Source organism: Carassius carassius, chromosome 48 (genome assembly GCF_963082965.1).
Source record: "Carassius carassius chromosome 48, fCarCar2.1, whole genome shotgun sequence".
Taxonomy (NCBI): Eukaryota; Metazoa; Chordata; class Actinopteri; order Cypriniformes; family Cyprinidae; genus Carassius; species Carassius carassius.
Genome location: NC_081802.1, coordinates 24,400,879 through 24,419,484, shown reverse-complemented (window position 1 = coordinate 24,419,484; position 18,606 = coordinate 24,400,879). Strand labels below are relative to the sequence as shown.

Below are 18,606 nucleotides of genomic sequence, written 5' to 3'. Positions count from 1 at the left end.
ACTGCAGTCACCCGTATCCAGTATGTATCCAGACCAGATGCTGGATCAGCATCTAGAAAGGACCTCTACATCCCTGAAAGACAGCGGAGACCAGGACAACTAGAGCCCCAGATACAGATCCCCTGTAAAGACCTTGTCTCAAAGGAGCACCAGGACAAGACCACAGGAAACAGATGATTCTTCTGCACAATCTGACTTTGCTGCAGCCTGGAATTGAACTACTGGTTTCGTCTGGTCAGAGGAGAACTGGCCCCCCAACTGAGCCTGGTTTCTCCCAAGGTTTTTTTCTCCATTCTGTCACCGATGGAGTTTCGGTTCCTTGCCGCTGTCGCCTCTGGCTTGCTTAGTTGGGGACAGTTCATCTACAGCGATATCGTTGACTTGATTGCAAATAAATGCACAGACACTATTTAATTGAACAGAGATGACATAACTGAATTCAATAATGAACTGCCTTTAACTATCATTTTTTCATTATTGACACTGTTTTCCTAATGAATGTTGTTCAGTTGCTTTGACGCAATGTATTTTGTTTAAAGCGCTATATAAATAAATAAAGGCTTATAACAGTAGTTTGGTGGAGTGGACTCATTTAGACCAAAATAATCATTTGGTTTTAGCCAGGTTTCAGTCAAGCACAGTACATCTAAACTATTATCTGTGATCATTTCATTTACAATAACTGCTTTGAGTGTGAGTGATGTAATGTGTCTAATATTGAACAAAATGGGAAACGCATCAGCTGTCGGTCATCTCAGGGACACTGATGGTATGGAAATATCTCTCTTTAATTATAAGATGGACTAATTGTCACTTGAATCCATGTTATTTGATTATTATAATGTATAATATGAAGGAAAACAGTCATTTGTATTATGCTTCAATTATTATTATTAGGTGTATGACGCACAACTTTCGTCTAATCATAAGTGCATAAATGCAGTAAAATGCAATAGATCTCATATGTTTGCTTAAACTGTTCACGTAAAATTTTATAAATGTTATGGTTGCATAAAAAGAGAAAATAAGCTAAATATATAAATGAACAAAATGAGACAATTGTAAATTGTTTATTTAAATTGTATTTGTTCACAGCTGTTAACATTTCATCAGAAGTAATGATATATCCTTTTCTTTGTTTTTCTTTTTTTCATTTAAGGTTATTGACCTAATTGAATCTACTTAAGCCAAATTGAAACTATTGTCTAACCTGCCAAACTGCCAAATTCAAGAAATGTCTATCATGATAAAACCTTAATATCAAACCTACATACTGTAATAATGTTTGGAAGTTTTAGAGAAATGCTTTAGAAACCCATTAGATTTTAGCTGACTAAATTCATGGTTGATTTAGTCGACTAAAATTTTATGATATTTAGTCGACTAAAACTATAATGAAACAAAAACTACATTCAAGAAAAGTAAATGATTTTGTGGTTTGACGTTCCGTATTTGACTTGATGCACTTAGGACAGATGTGGTGTGATAACAAACAGTACCATATTCATATAGGAATGCATCTGGAAATGCAACTCACCATACTCAGAAGCAATTGGCCCAAAGATGAATAAGTGTGTAGTACTTATTCATCTTTGGGCCAAATGCTTCTGAGTATGGTGACTGTTGTCTGTAAATTTATATTAAAATCAAGCAAAATTCCTAGGCTTGTGACTCTAACACAAAGTCAGTTAATAATCTATTGCAATAGTATACTGCAGCAGCTAATGAATGTTAACATATAAACGGAAATCTAGAGAGTTAGAGCTAGTCATAAACATTATTACTTTTAATTAATTATTTATTTATTTATTTCAAAAGTACAGTCAATTGAAAAAGCAGTGCACGTACTGAGAAATCTTACACTAATGTCATGATAGGTCAAATAAGTCTTCACCGTGGCCTGGATGTGTAACCTAAACTTAATACAAACATGAGCTCTCACTGTGCTATATTTATAATTTGTCCATATATGAACGTTCTGTTTATAACTTTGATAGTCATTATATGACCATGAAGTAAGATTTGTATGTGCAGTGATCACTGAGGTTTAATTCCCCCCAAAAAGTCAGTCAGATACATGTATTTATTTATTTATTTATTTATTTATTTATTCATTTGGAAGGACTGTCACAGTCCATCTTTGGTTTTTAAAGAGGAAATAATATGGATGCTAAAAGTTCAAAAACAAATAGTTATTAATATGATAGTTGCCCAAAACTCAAGTTGTATATTACCTTTTAGTCATCACATGGTGCTAGTCTTGCTTTCCCCTCTAAAATTAAATAGTAGTGACAGCTGACTGCTTCTTTACATCTGAATCAAGTTCCTCCTCTTTGCCAAGATTGAAATAAGAAGCAACATTGAAATAAGACCTCGGTGACATCAAATGAAACATTGTAAACAAACATACACTCAACAAGAAAGCCTACATTAAAAAGACAAGACAAAACATAAGAAAAACATGGACTGTTAAACTTTTATGTCATATAAGTATATTATCCAAATGTCTATAAATAATATGTTTTTGCTTTAAAATTTAAACATATCAATATCATGAATTTAAGTATAGAAAGACTGTTCAGTTGATCTAAACCATTAAAAAAATTAAAATATCACATGCTCCAGCAAACCAACAAAACAAATGAACGACAGCCTGCTGCTATTTACATCAACATAAACCATGTAGAATAACATGACCAAATCCAGCTGAACAGTTCAGCTGAGTCTTCAGTAAAGATACTATATAAATGACAACCTCTGATTGCAGGACAGTTGCCCATCAAAATACGGTGAGTCACTATCTATCTATCTATCTATCTATCTATCTATCTATCTATCTATCTATCTGTCTGTCTACTTATTTATATATAATTATAATTATATATGTATTACTAATTAGTATATATTCATTTATAATTTTTATATTTCAGAATCCTGGACTTGCCAGCTGCAATTTCCATCTGAGATTAATACAAGGTAAAGAACTTCCCAACTGATGGTGACAATATGATCTGGTGATGATTTGGTTGATGATTTGGTTTAACTGATTGGAATGTATTAGGAGAGTTAGAGTTGAAAGTTAGACAATGACAATCAAAAAGTGAATCTAATGAAGTATATCAGCATGGTAATGTCAGTTGTGCTCCACAGTGAAGTACAATCATGGGAGATGGTGAAATGGAGTGTTTCGGCCCGGCGGCCATTTACCTCCGGAAGCCAGAAAGAGAGAGACTCGAGGCTCAGACTGCTAAATTCGATGCCAAAACAGCATTCTTCGTGACAGATGCAGCTGAGATGTACTTGAAAAGTACACTTATTAGTATAGAGGCTGGCAAAGCTACTGTCAAAACTGACTGTGGGAAAGTAAGTATCAAATATTAAAAAATAATATTTTATATGTGACTGTGCTTGAGTCTTCAAATGTTAAAGTTTTTCACTTTAATAGTGTAGAAATATGTGTACAAAAAGTCTAAAAAAAAGTTAATTACAGACTGTCACAGTAAAGGAAGATCAAATCTTCCCAAGGAATCCTCCCAAATTTGACAAAATGGAGGACATGGCCATGATGACCCATCTCAATGAGCCTTCTGTGCTGTTTAACCTCAAAGAGCGTTACGCAGCATGGATGATCTATGTAAGTAAATCATAATTTATTTCTAGAATAGGGCAGAAACATTGTAAAACTGGACGATCTCCATTTCAGACCTACTCTGGCTTGTTCTGTGCCACTGTCAATCCATACAAATGGCTTCCAGTGTACGACGCAGTTGTCGTGAGTGGATACAGAGGCAAAAAGAGGATTGAAGCCCCACCTCACATCTTCTCCATCTCTGACAACGCCTACCAGTTCATGCTCACAGGTAAGTGGATTCCAGCAGTCTCAACATATAATAGTTAAAAAGACAATGAAAAATACACTTTATAATAACTAGCATGAGGTGTTAGCCTATAATTCATTGTTAATAAATTGCTGTTGCTCTATGAAAGGAGTTCATAGAAAAGCTCAATTAACTCCAAATAGTATCTTTATATCAAAGATTACTGATGTTTTTTTATCCTTAGTTAACAACTTCTTTATAAACGGTACCTAAATGAGGTTTTAAGCTGAGGAAACGGAGTAGTACAGTTCAAATGAATTATCAATTAGTAAGTGTTTGATAACAACCATTTTATCTTCTATTTGTACTTACGTACATGAATAAATAACTGAAATGTTAACTTTAGGATATAGCCTTTTAATCTAATAATAATGGCAAAAAACAAACAAACAAACACTTAATAGCTTCAAGTTAATATAGAGTGCTACCTATATTTATATATCCTGTTAATATTTCATGGTTTAATTTCAGATCGTGAGAACCAGTCTGTCCTGATTACGTGAGTAAATATTCTTCTGCTGACACAACCTGAAGCTTTTCACTTATGATTGTAAATCAGTTAAAGATTTATGACTAAATGATGCTCTCATATAAATCTCCAGTGGAGAATCTGGAGCAGGAAAGACTGTGAACACAAAACGTGTCATTCAGTACTTTGCAACTGTTGCGATGGCTGGTCCAAAGAAGACAGACTCTGGCCCTGGAAAAATGCAGGTTAGTGAATATCTATTCTAGACAATGTTATTGATGACAGTGTTTGTGATTCACCTCATGACTACCCACTGTGCTACAATTACGTCTAGGGATCACTGGAGGACCAGATCATTGCAGCCAACCCTCTGCTGGAGGCTTATGGTAACGCCAAGACTATAAGGAACGACAACTCCTCTCGTTTTGTAAGTTGCGGTGATGAATCATAATTAATAACATCATAAATTTTCAATCACAAACAGTTGAGCTTTTATCAATGATTTCAACCTAGGGTAAATTCATCAGGATTCACTTTTCGGGCACTGGTAAACTGGCCAAAGCAGATATTGAAACTTGTGAGTCAACACTGTTTTTAGCCAAACATTTTATTTGGGGTTTAAGATGTGGGTTAATCAATTGAAAACAATGTCTTTTTACCACACCTTTTCTTGGAAAGATCTGCTAGAAAAGTCAAGGGTAACATTCCAGCTGTCTGCTGAGAGGAGTTACCACATCTTCTACCAGCTCATGACTGGACACAAGCCAGAGCTGCTCGGTGAGAAATCTACAGGATTGTGTGTTTCAGTTATTTCTATGTTTGAGAGCACTGGCAACATACTGCACATCAATTCTTTACAGAGGCCCTGCTCATCACCACCAACCCTTACGACTATCCAATGATCAGCCAGGGTGAAATCACTGTCAAGAGCATCGATGATGTGGAGGAGTTCATTGCCACAGATGTATGTGGATAGCTGCAATATTATTAGTAGTAGTAGTATTTTAGATTTTTTGCAAAATTTCTGAGCAAGTAAACATCAGAAAAACAGTGCATGACACAGTATAAAGTACTCCAATAAACTATATGATTTATTTGGTCTGTGTAAAAACAGAGTGCCATTGACATTCTGGGCTTCAATGCTGATGAGAAGATCAGCATCTACAAGCTGACAGGTGCGGTGATGCATCATGGGGCCATGAAGTTCAAACAGAAGCAGAGAGAGGAGCAGGCCGAACCTGACGGCAATGAGGGTAAGATCAAATTTGAGCACAAATTAACATATAAAAACGGTCACTTAATTAGCAACAATAATGCATAAAACTCTGCTTCCTTAGCTGCTGATAAAATCTCCTACCTCATGGGCATCAACTCTGCTGACATGCTGAAAGCTCTGTGTTACCCCAGAGTGAAGGTCGGGAATGAGATGGTGACCAAAGGCCAGACAGTACCACAGGTGATGACTTCATCAACACATTTAACTTGTGGATACAGTGAGAAATATCTCAGACATAGTCATCGTGAGAAGTAAGGGTAATAATACATTGACCTTTGAATCTGTCAGGTGAACAATGCAGTCTCTGCACTCTGCAAGTCTGTCTATGAGAAAATGTTCTTGTGGATGGTCGTCCGTATCAATGAGATGTTGAACACGACGAATCCTAGAGAGTACTACATCGGTGTGCTGGACATCGCTGGATTTGAGATCTTTGATGTGAGTATCAGTCATTAATGTCTCTGAAAGAATCAAGGCATACAAGATAACAGTGAGTTGCAATAATTGCTTCTGTTGAATTATTAGTATAACAGCTTGGAGCAGCTTTGCATTAACTTCACAAATGAGAAACTGCAACAGTTCTTCAACCACACCATGTTTGTTCTGGAGCAAGAGGAGTACAAGAAAGAAGGCATTGAATGGGCATTCATTGACTTTGGTATGGACTTGGCTACCTGCATTGAGCTCATTGAGAAGGTAAGAGGATATTCAGTAAATTAAAATAACGATCTCACTGTGCCTGTTCTTGAGTGGGAATATTTCTTCAACAGCCAATGGGCATCTTCTCCATTCTTGAAGAGGAGTGCATGTTCCCAAAGGCTACAGACTCAAGCTTCAAAAACAAGCTGCATGACCAACATCTGGGAAAATGTTCAGCTTTCGAGAAGCCCAAGCCTGGCAAGGGCAAAGCAGAGGCCCACTTCTCTCTGGTGCACTACGCCGGCACTGTGGACTACAACATTACTGGCTGGTTGGAGAAGAACAAGGATCCACTGAACGACTCTGTCGTGCAACTTTACCAAAAGTCAGCACTCAAAGTGCTGGCCTTGCTGTATGTCGCTGTGCCAGAAGGTACAAACATTTGCATTTCCTCAATTCTTTTGTGTTTGACTTATGTACAAGACACCTGGTTATACAAAAACTAAGAAAAAAGAATAAGACCATCAGAGCGCCACAGACTTTGGAGTTTTAAAATATGAAGTATATCTATGCAAGAGAATAGTTAGAATCAACAAGACACAAATAGAGATTATTGAAGGACCTAATGAACAGCAACACAAGATTAACAAAAAAAACCTCTGTCACTGATATATAGTTGAGGGAGGTGCAAAGAAAGGAGGCAAGAAGAAGGGTGGTTCCTTCCAGACGGTGTCTGCAGTTTTTAGGGTAAACAGATTCTCTCTCTAATTGAAGTTTGTGAATTTTTCACCATTACAGATTAGATTAATCACAAACTTTCCACAGGAAAACTTGGGTAAACTGATGTCTAACCTGAGGAGCACTCACCCTCACTTTGTGCGCTGCTTGATTCCTAATGAAACCAAGACTCCAGGTAACCTTGATCCTTGAAGACTCAAATAAATCACAGTTTAGAAAAAAACCTGAACCTTAAGAACATTTGCATTTCAGGTCTGATGGAGAACTTCCTTGTTATCCACCAGCTCAGGTGTAATGGTGTGCTGGAGGGCATCAGAATCTGCACGAAGGGTTTCCCCAGCAGAATCCACTACGGTGACTTCAAGCAGAGGTAATGACATCTTTTTGCAACTTCTTACTTAGAGATGATGTATTACCTAATCTTCACCTCCTAACATATTTCACAAGAATACTACTTTCCCCTAAATGTCCTCTAGATACAAAGTATTAAATGCTGCTGTCATCCCTGAGGGACACTTCATTGACAACAAAAAGGCTACAGAGAAACTCTTGGGCTCTATTGATATTGACCACACCCAATACAAATTTGGACATACCAAGGTGAGCTTTTCAGCAAATACACCATGTGGACAAAACTATTTCAACTCTTTCCTTCAAATTTTTTTACTCTGCTACAACATAATGACATTGTAGAGAATTCAGTCCTTCCAATTGTCCTGCAACAGTATGAGGAAGGAAGCTTTTGAATTCAGGCGTTCAAGTCTAGGCTTTGTGTCAGTCAAGCCTTATTCCACACCAGATTACACAAAACATTTCTATATGTACTCCACTTTGTGTACCAGACACTGTCGTGCCTCCTCAAACTGTTACATCAAAAAAGAAAGGACAGAATTCTCCCAAATGTCATTCTATACTATAGTATAGGCCATAATATAGGTTTTTCACCACTGGAATTACTGGAACAGCCAATCTCAATTATTATTAGGGCCATATCCCAGGCCACATCTACTCTGAAAAGTGTTAATTGGCTTCTTCAACACTACACCAATAATATATTACAAATGTTCTTGTAGGTGTTCTTTAAAGCTGGTCTGTTGGGTACTCTTGAGGAGATGAGAGATGAAAAACTATCAAGTCTGGTTACCATGACTCAGGCCTTGGCCCGAGGATATGTCATGAGGAAGGAGTATGTCAAAATGACGGAGAGGAGGTACTTACAATAATGTCTGAAACACAACTGTTTAGTTGCACAGTGTGATAAGGGCTTATTTACTGATTACAATTTACACAGGGAGGCAATTTATTCCATCCAATACAACATCCGCTCATTCATGAATGTAAAACATTGGCCATGGATGAAGGTGTACTTCAAGATCAAGCCTCTTCTGAAGAGTGCAGAGAGTGAAAAAGAAATGGCATCAATGAAGGAGAACTTTGAGAAAATGAAAGAAGATTTAACAAAGGCATTAGCTAAAAAGAAGGAGCTTGAGGAGAAAATGGTGTCACTTGTTCAGGAGAAACACGATCTTCTACAGCAAGTAACTTCTGTGAGTATTTCAGCTCTTATTTATCCCAATATGGATCCTGCAGCTATGAACATAAGTAGGCATGCACTGATATGAAAATTTTGGCCGATACGATAATCGATATGTTGGCAGATAAGTCTAAATCCACATTTTACATAATTTTTGAAAGCCTCGTTACCAAAAAAGATTCACCATTAAAAGGCATTAAACACTTCAACATAAATCAAACATAAACCAGCCTTACAAATAAATAAAATAATGCTTCAATAATGGAAACAAGTTAATGGACAACAGTACTTAACATGTAAAAAATCATGCCATGGACAGTGGTGTAGTGGATAGGGTTGTGTGGGGGGGCATTAAGATGATGGAGTGTGTTGAAAGTCGATAATCATGTAAGGACTATTGCCAGAGATATTGTTAAAATCACTAAATATTGTCATTATTGAGAATATTTGTCATTTGCAATTAATGTAGGCCTGCTATTTCCTGTCTAGCATTATTAGGTTACTTTTATTATTAAATGAATATTAGAATTAATTTGCTTGGCAACAATTTCATAGCACATTAACGCATAACTGACACGCTTTGACCTGTGAGGAAAATAAAAATAGGCTATAAGCTTAAGCTACTCCTCACTGAAAAAAAAAACATCTTAAAAACAGGTCTGTCATAGCCTACAATGAGTTATAGGCCTATAGCCTAAATAAAATTGTTACACTTCAGTAAAACTTTATCAATGAAGCAAAAGAGCAGCTTTATTTTATGCACAGACAAGAGAAACATTGAAGAAATAAATTATATATACGACATATAAGGAGATTCGTCTCTCGTCGTCTCTGAGAGAATACGTGCTGTTAATGTGTGTGTCGTCAGACGCCGAGAGCGCGGTCAGATTTTACTTTCACTATCATGGATAAAAGATGTTCACCTGCATATGTTTGACTTGCACAAAGCTTGCACATTGCTTGTATGATATCCACTGGCTGGCCTTCATGGTTTAAAACAGAAGTAGCCTATTTCCAATATTGCAATGCACCCGCTCTACAAACATCGAATAGTCAGATGTGTCGTGGACACGATCTTTCTGTAACAACGCGTCGAAACATGACAAATAAACCAAAATAATTCACAACTTTTTTATCACGGTAATATTGTCTTTATAATATTATGTTTATAACATTCCCAATTATAGTTATTATTGTTTTGCAGTGCTGTTTAACCTGTCTGTGTGCAGCTAAAGCACAGAATGAACACTGGTATACTGAAGTGCTGCCAGCTTTTTTCACACAAAGAAACACATCTTATATTCAGATATTTATACAACATAAATATAATACTACAACTTATACATGTACAAAAACATGCAAATGCACACGTGAACCTGAACTAAGTTATGTGCTAATCAGAATGTGCTGTGGATGCGCTCTTGGCTCTTTCTGCAACAACGAGCTGAAATATGGAAACCAAACCGAAAGAATTCATATCGTTTTATTATAATAGAATTCAATCACAGAAAAAATGTGTGATTAATCTAGTTAAAGTTTTTAATCGATTGACAGCACTAATATATATATGACAATCTCATTCTTAGTTATTAATGTTGTAAGCTGCTGTTTGAGCCTTGTGTGCTGAGCTAAAGATGATAGACAGCAAACTGAAGCACTTAATTAAGCCGTCTATATAGCTTAATCAAACACATTCTATATGGGAAAAATCTGACTTTTATGTATAAATAAAAACACAATATTATAACGTACATTTGCACAAAAGACTGTAAATGCACAAGCGAACTTGACTGTGCTAATTATGTGTGGATCCGTTGTGAATGCGCTCTTTCCTTAACAACACGCTAAAACACGTGCAAACAAAGATTCCGTTACAATATTTTACAATAGCTAATGATCTCATTATAATATGACAGACTTGCCCTGCACATTTTCCTTTTCAAAGGGATTTGAGTAATATTTCAAGCAATTAAAAACCATCATGGTGAACAGTACACATCTGAAGTGTCTCTGCAGGAAATAATGCATTATTTATCGGCACTAAGATATTGGCCGTATTCACATATCAGTTTAATAACGATAACAGAAAAATTAAAGTTTATCAGCTGATACCGATATGGTGGCCAATATTTCATGCATCCCTAAACATAAGTGATTAACTATATCCATGTCAATGAACAGGAATCTGAAAGCCTCTCTGATGCTGAGGAGAGATGTGAAGGGCTCATCAAAAGCAAGATCCAGCTCGAGGGCAAACTCAAAGAGACAAACGAGAGACTGGAGGATGAGGAGGAAATCAATGCTGAACTGACTGCCAAGAAGAGGAAACTGGAGGACGAATGCTCTGAGCTGAAAAAAGACATTGATGACCTGGAGCTCACCTTGGCAAAAGTGGAGAAGGAAAAACATGCAACAGAGAATAAAGTCAGTATTCATATGTGTGTGTGTCTATGTATATTATATATATTTATATATACATGTATATGAAGAGATTTGTTCCAAAACCCGATTAACATCTTTTTTTTCTGCCAAAATCTGCCAAAATTTCTGCCAAAATCAGTATTTTATCTGGTCGGTATTGATAAGGCAGTTTTTAATTTGATGGAAAATGCAATATCGACCGAGTTAGTAGGTTATGTTTTTTCCCCTTTTTTTTTCCAAACCTCGTCAAATGCCAGTCTCCCTTTTCTGCAGAATGCGATATATCCGCTCCACCAACCACAGCACACCATTCCACGCACTCTAGACAGTAATAGCGGAGCTTTGAATACACCCGGCATCCTAGTTTTCCTCATCTACTTTGTGATAAACAATCAAGGGCTGCATGATAAATCACATGCGATTGTCGTCAGTAAAGTCGATTCTGTGATTAATAGCTCTGGTAAATCTCCATCACGTGCTTCTGCTTTAAGATGGAGCGGCATTTAATACACAGAGCCGTAGATCACTGACAAGATACACAATATCGAGTTCATTAGATGAATCGCATTCGATTATTATTGTTATAGCTTATCAGTGTAATTTTTTTATGTTTGGCATTTTGGCATTTATGTTTTTGTTAATACAGCGTATAGCACTAGTCAGCTAAATTAATGTAACATGACAAAGACGAATGCACTTTTGGAAGCTGAATGTAAGGGAAATGTTATCTTGGAATGTCTGTGGTCTATTGTGATATTGCTGTTCTTATTCTTGTTCATGAAGAAATGTTCTCGTTTATTGTTGTAATTAATTTATAGCAAATAAGATGACCCGTTGAATTCATTTTTGGGAGCGAAGACTGATTAATGTATTTTTGAATGTATCCTATATATAGGATTAGTATTGACAAAATTCAGAGGCTGTCATATGTGGATCAACATATTTTGTTGTGTAAAAAACTTTCATATTGTTTCAATGCATTCATTGCATTTTGAAAATCAAAAACAAAAAAACGATCATGTATTTATTAATTTTATAATAAATATTTGAAAATCAAAATCTGGATTAAATGTTGTAATGTTATTATAAATAAAGATGCTTTGTGCAAGTTTGAAACAGATTTTCAGCTTTCTTGGTAAAGAAAACACATTTTTACTCAAATTAATCAAAATGGATTTATAGCGTTTTGGAACCAGACTCTTCATATACACTGCAGACTGGGATTCAGGCTCTTGATAATGAAACCTATTATCAATGTTTCCATTTAGGTGAAAAACCTGACAGAGGAGATGGCCTCTCAAGACGAGAGCATTGCCAAGCTGACAAAAGAGAAGAAAGCCCTCCAAGAGGCACACCAGCAGACTCTTGATGACCTTCAGGCAGAGGAAGACAAAGTCAACACTCTGACTAAAGCTAAGACAAAGCTTGAGCAGCAAGTGGACGATGTAAGATGTTTGGCATCAATAAGAAATCAAATTTATTGCTCTGTACCAGATTTTAATGTTCCAGTTTTTGTAACAATAGCTTGAGGGCTCATTGGAGCAAGAGAAGAAGCTTCGTATGGACCTTGAGAGAGTCAAGAGGAAGCTTGAGGGTGATCTGAAACTGGCCCAGGAGTCCATAATGGACCTGGAGAATGAAAAACAGCTATCAGATGAGAAGATCAAAAAGTGAGTGACCATCAGATCTTTAACTTTACACAACTACACAAAATATGTATTTGACACATTTAACACAACATTACTTTGAAAACAGGAAGGATTTTGAGATAAGCCAGTTTCTCAGCAAGATTGAGGATGAACAGTCTTTGGGAGCACAGCTTCAGAAGAAGATCAAAGAACTTCAGGTAACACTAGCTCTAATCTTTCTGATGTGAAATGGTGAAGTGGATGCATAGCTGGAAAAATCCACGATACAAATATCAGTAAAGAATCTTTTTTTTTCACTCAGGCCCGTATTGAGGAGCTGGAAGAGGAAATTGAAGCAGAGCGATCTGCTCGTGCCAAAGTGGAGAAGCAGAGAGCTGATCTTTCCAGGGAACTTGAAGATATCAGCGAGAGGCTTGAGGAAGCTGGTGGTGCCACTGCTGCTCAGATTGAGATGAACAAGAAGCGTGAAGCCGAATTCCAGAAGATGCGTCGTGATCTGGAGGAGTCCACCTTGCAGCATGAAGCTACAGCTGCAGCTCTCCGAAAGAAGCAGGCTGACAGTGTGGCTGAACTCGGAGAACAGATCGACAACCTCCAGCGGGTCAAGCAGAAGCTGGAGAAGGAGAAGAGTGAATACAAGATGGAGATTGATGACTTGACAAGCAACATGGAAGCTGTGGCTAAAGCAAAGGTAATGTCACTAGATGATCATTAAGAAGTACAAAATCATCTTTGAAAACATATTTATATAATCTCTAATCTCTTAAGGGTAATTTAGAGAAGATGTGCCGCACTCTTGAAGACCAGCTGAGTGAAATCAAGGCCAAAAGTGATGAAAATAGTCGCCAGTTGAACGACATGAATGCACAACGAGCAAGACTTCAGACTGAAAATGGTGAGTAAGCGACACATGTAAAAAATCTTAAAACAAAACTGAGTTCAAATATTCTGTTGTTAAAGTTCATGCTAATATCTGTAACCTGTTTCTAAGGTGAATTTAGCCGTCAACTGGAAGAGAAAGAAGCACTTGTTTCACAGTTAACTAGAGGAAAACAGGCTTTTACTCAGCAAATTGAGGATCTCAAAAGACATGTTGAGGAAGAAATCAAGGTAGAGTTGCAAATATTATTTAGTTTTGATAATAAATTAATTGTAATGTTCTGTTTTTTTTTAATCCAAACCATTGTGTAGAAGGTACAGTGTTTAAAATCCCAAAATGTGTCACCTTACAGGCCAAGAACGCTCTGGCTCATGCAGTTCAGTCTGCCCGCCATGACTGTGATTTGCTCAGAGAGCAGTATGAGGAGGAGCAGGAGGCCAAAGCTGAACTCCAGCGTGGAATGTCTAAGGCCAACAGTGAGGTGGCCCAGTGGAGAGCCAAATATGAGACTGATGCCATCCAGCGCACTGAGGAGCTTGAGGAATCCAAGTAAATACAGCAACGAAAAGAGTCTTAACTACCCTACATTTAATATCAGTAAGATTTCATCATTTAATACCACTATTTTAGGAAAAAGCTGGCACAGCGTCTGCAGGATGCTGAAGAATCCATTGAGGCAGTGAACTCCAAGTGTGCCTCTCTGGAAAAGACCAAACAGAGGCTGCAGACAGAGGTAGAGGACCTGATGATTGATGGGGAGAGGGCAAATGCATTGGCTGCCAACCTTGACAAGAAGCAGAGAAACTTTGACAAGGTGAGAATGATGTGGATAATCTTAAAATCTAAACCTTGAACCATGGACTTAGCTAATTAACAACGATTACCTTTTTCACCAGGTCCTAGCAGAGTGGAAGCAGAAGTATGAGGAAAGCCAGGCTGAACTAGAAGCTGCTCAGAAAGAAGCTCGTTCTCTCAGCACTGAGCTTTTCAAAATGAAGAACTCCTATGAGGAAGCTCTTGACCACCTCGAGACCCTGAAGAGGGAGAACAAGAATCTGCAACGTAAATGGCACTTCTATTTTTAAAGCAAAGATTTTAAAAACCAGAGATGCATTTAAAAACAGAAAATGATGTACAATTGATTTTTAAATACTTTCAGAGGAGATTTCTGAGCTCTCTGAGCAGCTTGGAGAGACTGGAAAGAGCATTCATGAGTTAGAGAAAGCCAAGAAGACAGTGGAATCTGAGAAATCAGAGATCCAGACTGCACTAGAAGAAGCCGAGGTGCCATTCCTTTGCTACAACACTACCATCACACCAGTGCTTTGAATAATATTAAAACATTGTATATGTAGTGGTTCAAAACCTTAAATGAATGTTATTTCTTCTTAAACTGTCACAAATATACTCCCATAACTCCAGAGGCATATAGTACAATTTGACAAGTTTAAAAAGTATGTAAATCATTTCCTTTTTCTACTTGCAGGGCACCCTGGAGCATGAAGAGTCCAAGATTCTCCGTGTGCAGCTGGAGCTGAACCAGGTGAAGAGCGAGATTGACAGGAAGCTTGCTGAGAAGGATGAGGAGATGGAACAGATCAAGAGGAACAGCCAACGAGTGATCGACTCCATGCAGAGCACCCTGGACTCTGAGGTCAGGAGCAGAAATGATGCCATGAGAGTCAAAAAGAAGATGGAGGGAGATCTGAATGAGATGGAGGTCCAGCTGAGTCATGCCAACCGCCAGGCTGCTGAGGCCCAGAAACAGCTCAGGAACGTCCAAGGACAACTCAAGGTATCCCTCTGTAGAAAGAGTAGTTTAAGTGTTTGATCAAATGAATATGATACATGAATTAACTGAAGCATAACATGGAACTAACAAAGAAAGAACATTGCCACAGGATGCCCAACTGCACCTTGATGAAGCTGTCAGAGGACAGGACGACATGAAGGAGCAGGTGGCCATGGTGGAGCGCAGGAATGGCCTAATGCAAGCAGAGATTGAGGAGCTGAGAGCTGGCCTGGAGCAAACAGAGAGAGGCCGCAAAGTGGCGGAGCAGGAGCTGGTGGATGCCAGCGAACGCGTGACACTGCTGCATTCACAAGTACAAAAAGATTCTTAAATACTAAGAGCAAATTCAGATCACACGATACATCATTAGTTACATATACATTAAACTACCTGCCTAAATCCTGCAGAATACGAGTCTTATTAACACCAAGAAGAAGCTTGAGACTGATCTGGTCCAGGTTCAAGGTGAGGTGGATGATGCAGTCCAGGAGGCCAGAAATGCAGAGGAGAAAGCCAAGAAGGCCATCACTGATGTGGGTGTTTGCATTCTGTCACTCTATTCTAATTTAAACAGTTATTTGACTTGTTTAGCTAGATGTGGTAGCAAAGAGAACATTCATGGAAGCTAATTCTATCTATATTGGTAAGCTCGTTTTCATTGGCCAATATTTCAGGCTGCCATGATGGCTGAGGAGCTGAAGAAGGAGCAGGACACCAGTGCTCACCTGGAGAGGATGAAGAAGAACCTGGAGGTGACTGTCAAAGACCTGCAGCACCGTCTGGATGAGGCGGAGAATCTGGCCATGAAGGGTGGAAAGAAACAGCTCCAGAAACTGGAGTCCAGGGTAAATTACAGGCTAAATACAGACTTAGGGTGTACTCATACTAGGAACGGTTGCCTTCTAATGAGCCAGAGTGAGATTATACTAGTCAAACGAACCAGACTTTGGGGGTGCTCTGGAACGGTTCAGATCGCCTAGTGTGAGTAACCCTCAGGTGAGCTGGTCATGGCAGAGATTTCACCGTTGACAATAACTCTCTACTGAAGGTTCATGAGTTGGAGGCTGAAGTTGAAGCTGAACAGAAACGTGGTACAGACGCTGTGAAAGGAGTGCGCAAATATGAAAGGAGAGTGAAGGAGCTCACCTACCAGGTAAAACCACACGCGAATTAGACACTTAACACCTTTCATGATGATAAACCGTTTAACCAAGGCCATGAACAATTATTACACCCAAAGACTGAGGAAGACAAGAAGAACGTGACTCGACTGCAGGATCTGGTAGACAAGCTGCAGCTGAAAGTGAAGGCCTACAAAAGCCAAGCTGAAGAAGCTGTAAGTCTAATGTCAGATTTCTTGAGTGTTTAGACATTTTCTATCCAATACAATCAGTGCCATGAGTGCAATGCTCTGAAAGGGGTTGGATATCTGGTGTAATCCTAACAGGAGGAGCAGGCCAACACTCACCTGTCCAGGTACAGGAAGGTGCAGCATGAGCTGGAGGAGTCTCATGAGCGCGCTGACATCGCAGAGTCCCAGGTCAACAAGCTGAGAGCCAAGAGCCGTGAAGCTGGGAAGGTAACAACAGATGATGATTATGTAGAGAAAAGTTACTTTTTATACATAACATCTATGAAACATTTAACAAAATCATTTTTATTAATTTTAATGTTTTTTTTTTTTGCTTTTTAGACTAAAGATGAAGAATGAAGACAAGAAACTATTCCTACAAGCAAGCATATGACTGACTTGTGCTGAGTTCTTCTTTGTCCATTAAATGGCAGAGTTTGACTTTGTTCTTCATTATTTTTTCCACTTTCAAACTTCATCACATACTCAATCACTGTTTTAAAAGATAACTCATAAGGCATGATATGGTAAAGAACACAAATGCAGAGTACTGAAATTGTGATAGTGACATAAAGTGACATAAAACGTACTCGGTTACTAACGTAACCTCGGTTCTCTCTAGAAGAGGGAACGAGTACTGCATCTTAGCTAAGACGCTACGGGAAAAGTCTCTTTTCACAAAATACTGAAGCAAAAAATTATCCTTAATTTTGAATTTTTGTAAAGCGCATTTGCAGCAGTACACAGCCATAGGCGAGATGGCTTGCTCGCTCATTGGCTGCTCTGCGGCAAGTGCACAGCCTATCGAGCGCAGGCTGATGCAATATCAGACCAATTCATGCCACTTCCCGCCGAAACAGGTGTGGCCCAACCCTATAAAAGGAGCTCGAAAAGGCTGACTCACCTGATTTATTTCATCGCCGAAGCGAACCAGAGTGAATTGTACGCACGGCAGAGAACGCAGTACTCATTCCTTCTTCTAGAGAGAACCGAGGTTACGTTAGTAACCGAGTACGTTCTCTTACGAGAGTTCTCTCGTACTGCGTCTTAGCTAAGACGCTACGGGAACCCCATGTAAAATGCCGTGCGCACAGGGATCACACACCAATAAACCTGAAGCAACGGCCAGGATTTACAGTGCACAGTCACCCGAGGGACTCACAGAGAGTCCAGGACAGGAGAGGGGGGAGCCCTCCGTCCCATATCTAGCAGCACCAGTAGATGCGGCAATATAACATCACACAGTCGAGGCAAGGCCTGACCAATGTGGCAATGCGGGTCTTATGCAATACTGCCCATATAACAGTCGGCAGCGCATAATGCTCACGAACTCAGAATTCCCATCAGGGCCCTGATTCGGCTATACCGACAGCAGCCTTGCTTGCAAGGCGGGAACCTCAAAGTTATAGAACCTGATGAATGCAGACGGCGAGGCCCAACCTGCCGCTATACATATATCCTGCAAGGAGATCCCAGTAGACCACGCCCACGACGAGGCGACGCCCCTTGTGGAGTGTGCTCTGACGCCCAGTGGGCACTGAAGGCCCCTGGAAGCGTAAGCTAACGCTATGGCGTCAACTATCCATCTGGATAGAGTCTGCCTCGAAACAGCCATTCCCTTGGAACGTCGACTAAACGAGACAAACAGCTGCTCAGTCTGTTGAAAGACAGCGGAGCGAGACACATAAGCTCTTAAAACCCTAACAGGGCAAATAAGACTCGAGTCTCCATCCTCTCCTGACACCGACAGGGCAGACAGGGCAATAACCCGAGCCCGAAACGGCGTGTTGAGGGACTTAGGCACATAACCGTGCCTAGGTTTGAGTATGACCCTTGAGTCATTAGGCCCAAACTCCAAGCATGACAGGCTCACCGAGAGCGCGTGGAGGTCACCCACACGCTTCACTGAAGGTCGCAGTTGGACAGTGTTTTCTCTACTTCCTGTTGACCTTCTGTAGCAAATTGTAGCTCCGTGTAGC

At 39.1% G+C, this 18,606-nt stretch overlaps 1 protein-coding gene across 1 annotated transcript; it reads left to right on the top strand.

The window, feature by feature from the left end:
- The first annotated feature begins 2,911 nt into the window (after nt 1-2,911).
- LOC132131835 (myosin heavy chain, fast skeletal muscle-like) lies at nt 2,912-17,068 on the top strand. Its single transcript, XM_059543968.1, has 40 exons — nt 2,912-2,976; nt 3,151-3,363; nt 3,491-3,634; nt 3,704-3,860; nt 4,350-4,377; nt 4,481-4,592; nt 4,682-4,774; nt 4,861-4,924; nt 5,026-5,124; nt 5,208-5,311; nt 5,462-5,600; nt 5,685-5,803; nt 5,912-6,061; nt 6,149-6,319; nt 6,394-6,694; nt 6,939-7,009; nt 7,088-7,175; nt 7,253-7,370; nt 7,477-7,600; nt 8,074-8,210; nt 8,292-8,547; nt 10,716-10,958; nt 12,224-12,400; nt 12,480-12,625; nt 12,711-12,801; nt 12,906-13,295; nt 13,373-13,499; nt 13,596-13,714; nt 13,837-14,033; nt 14,115-14,298; nt 14,381-14,546; nt 14,644-14,768; nt 14,971-15,279; nt 15,386-15,589; nt 15,684-15,809; nt 15,951-16,121; nt 16,325-16,429; nt 16,517-16,612; nt 16,724-16,855; nt 16,970-17,068. The coding sequence occupies exons 2-40, from the start codon at nt 3,163-3,165 to the stop codon at nt 16,985-16,987; spliced, it is 5,802 nt and encodes a 1,933-aa protein (XP_059399951.1). The 5' UTR covers nt 2,912-2,976; nt 3,151-3,162; the 3' UTR covers nt 16,988-17,068.
- Nucleotides 17,069-18,606: the final 1,538 nt, after the last annotated feature.

Excerpts from the sequence above, each read along its gene's own strand:
- LOC132131835 (XM_059543968.1), top strand. The coding sequence starts at position 3,163 with ATGGGAGATGGTGAAATGGAGTGTTTCGGCCCGGCGGCCATTTACCTC. Across the intron at positions 3,364-3,490 it reads TCAAAACTGACTGTGGGAAA|ACTGTCACAGTAAAGGAAGA; the intron begins GTAAGTATCAAA and ends AGTTAATTACAG. Across the intron at positions 13,500-13,595 it reads AAGACTTCAGACTGAAAATG|GTGAATTTAGCCGTCAACTG; the intron begins GTGAGTAAGCGA and ends CCTGTTTCTAAG.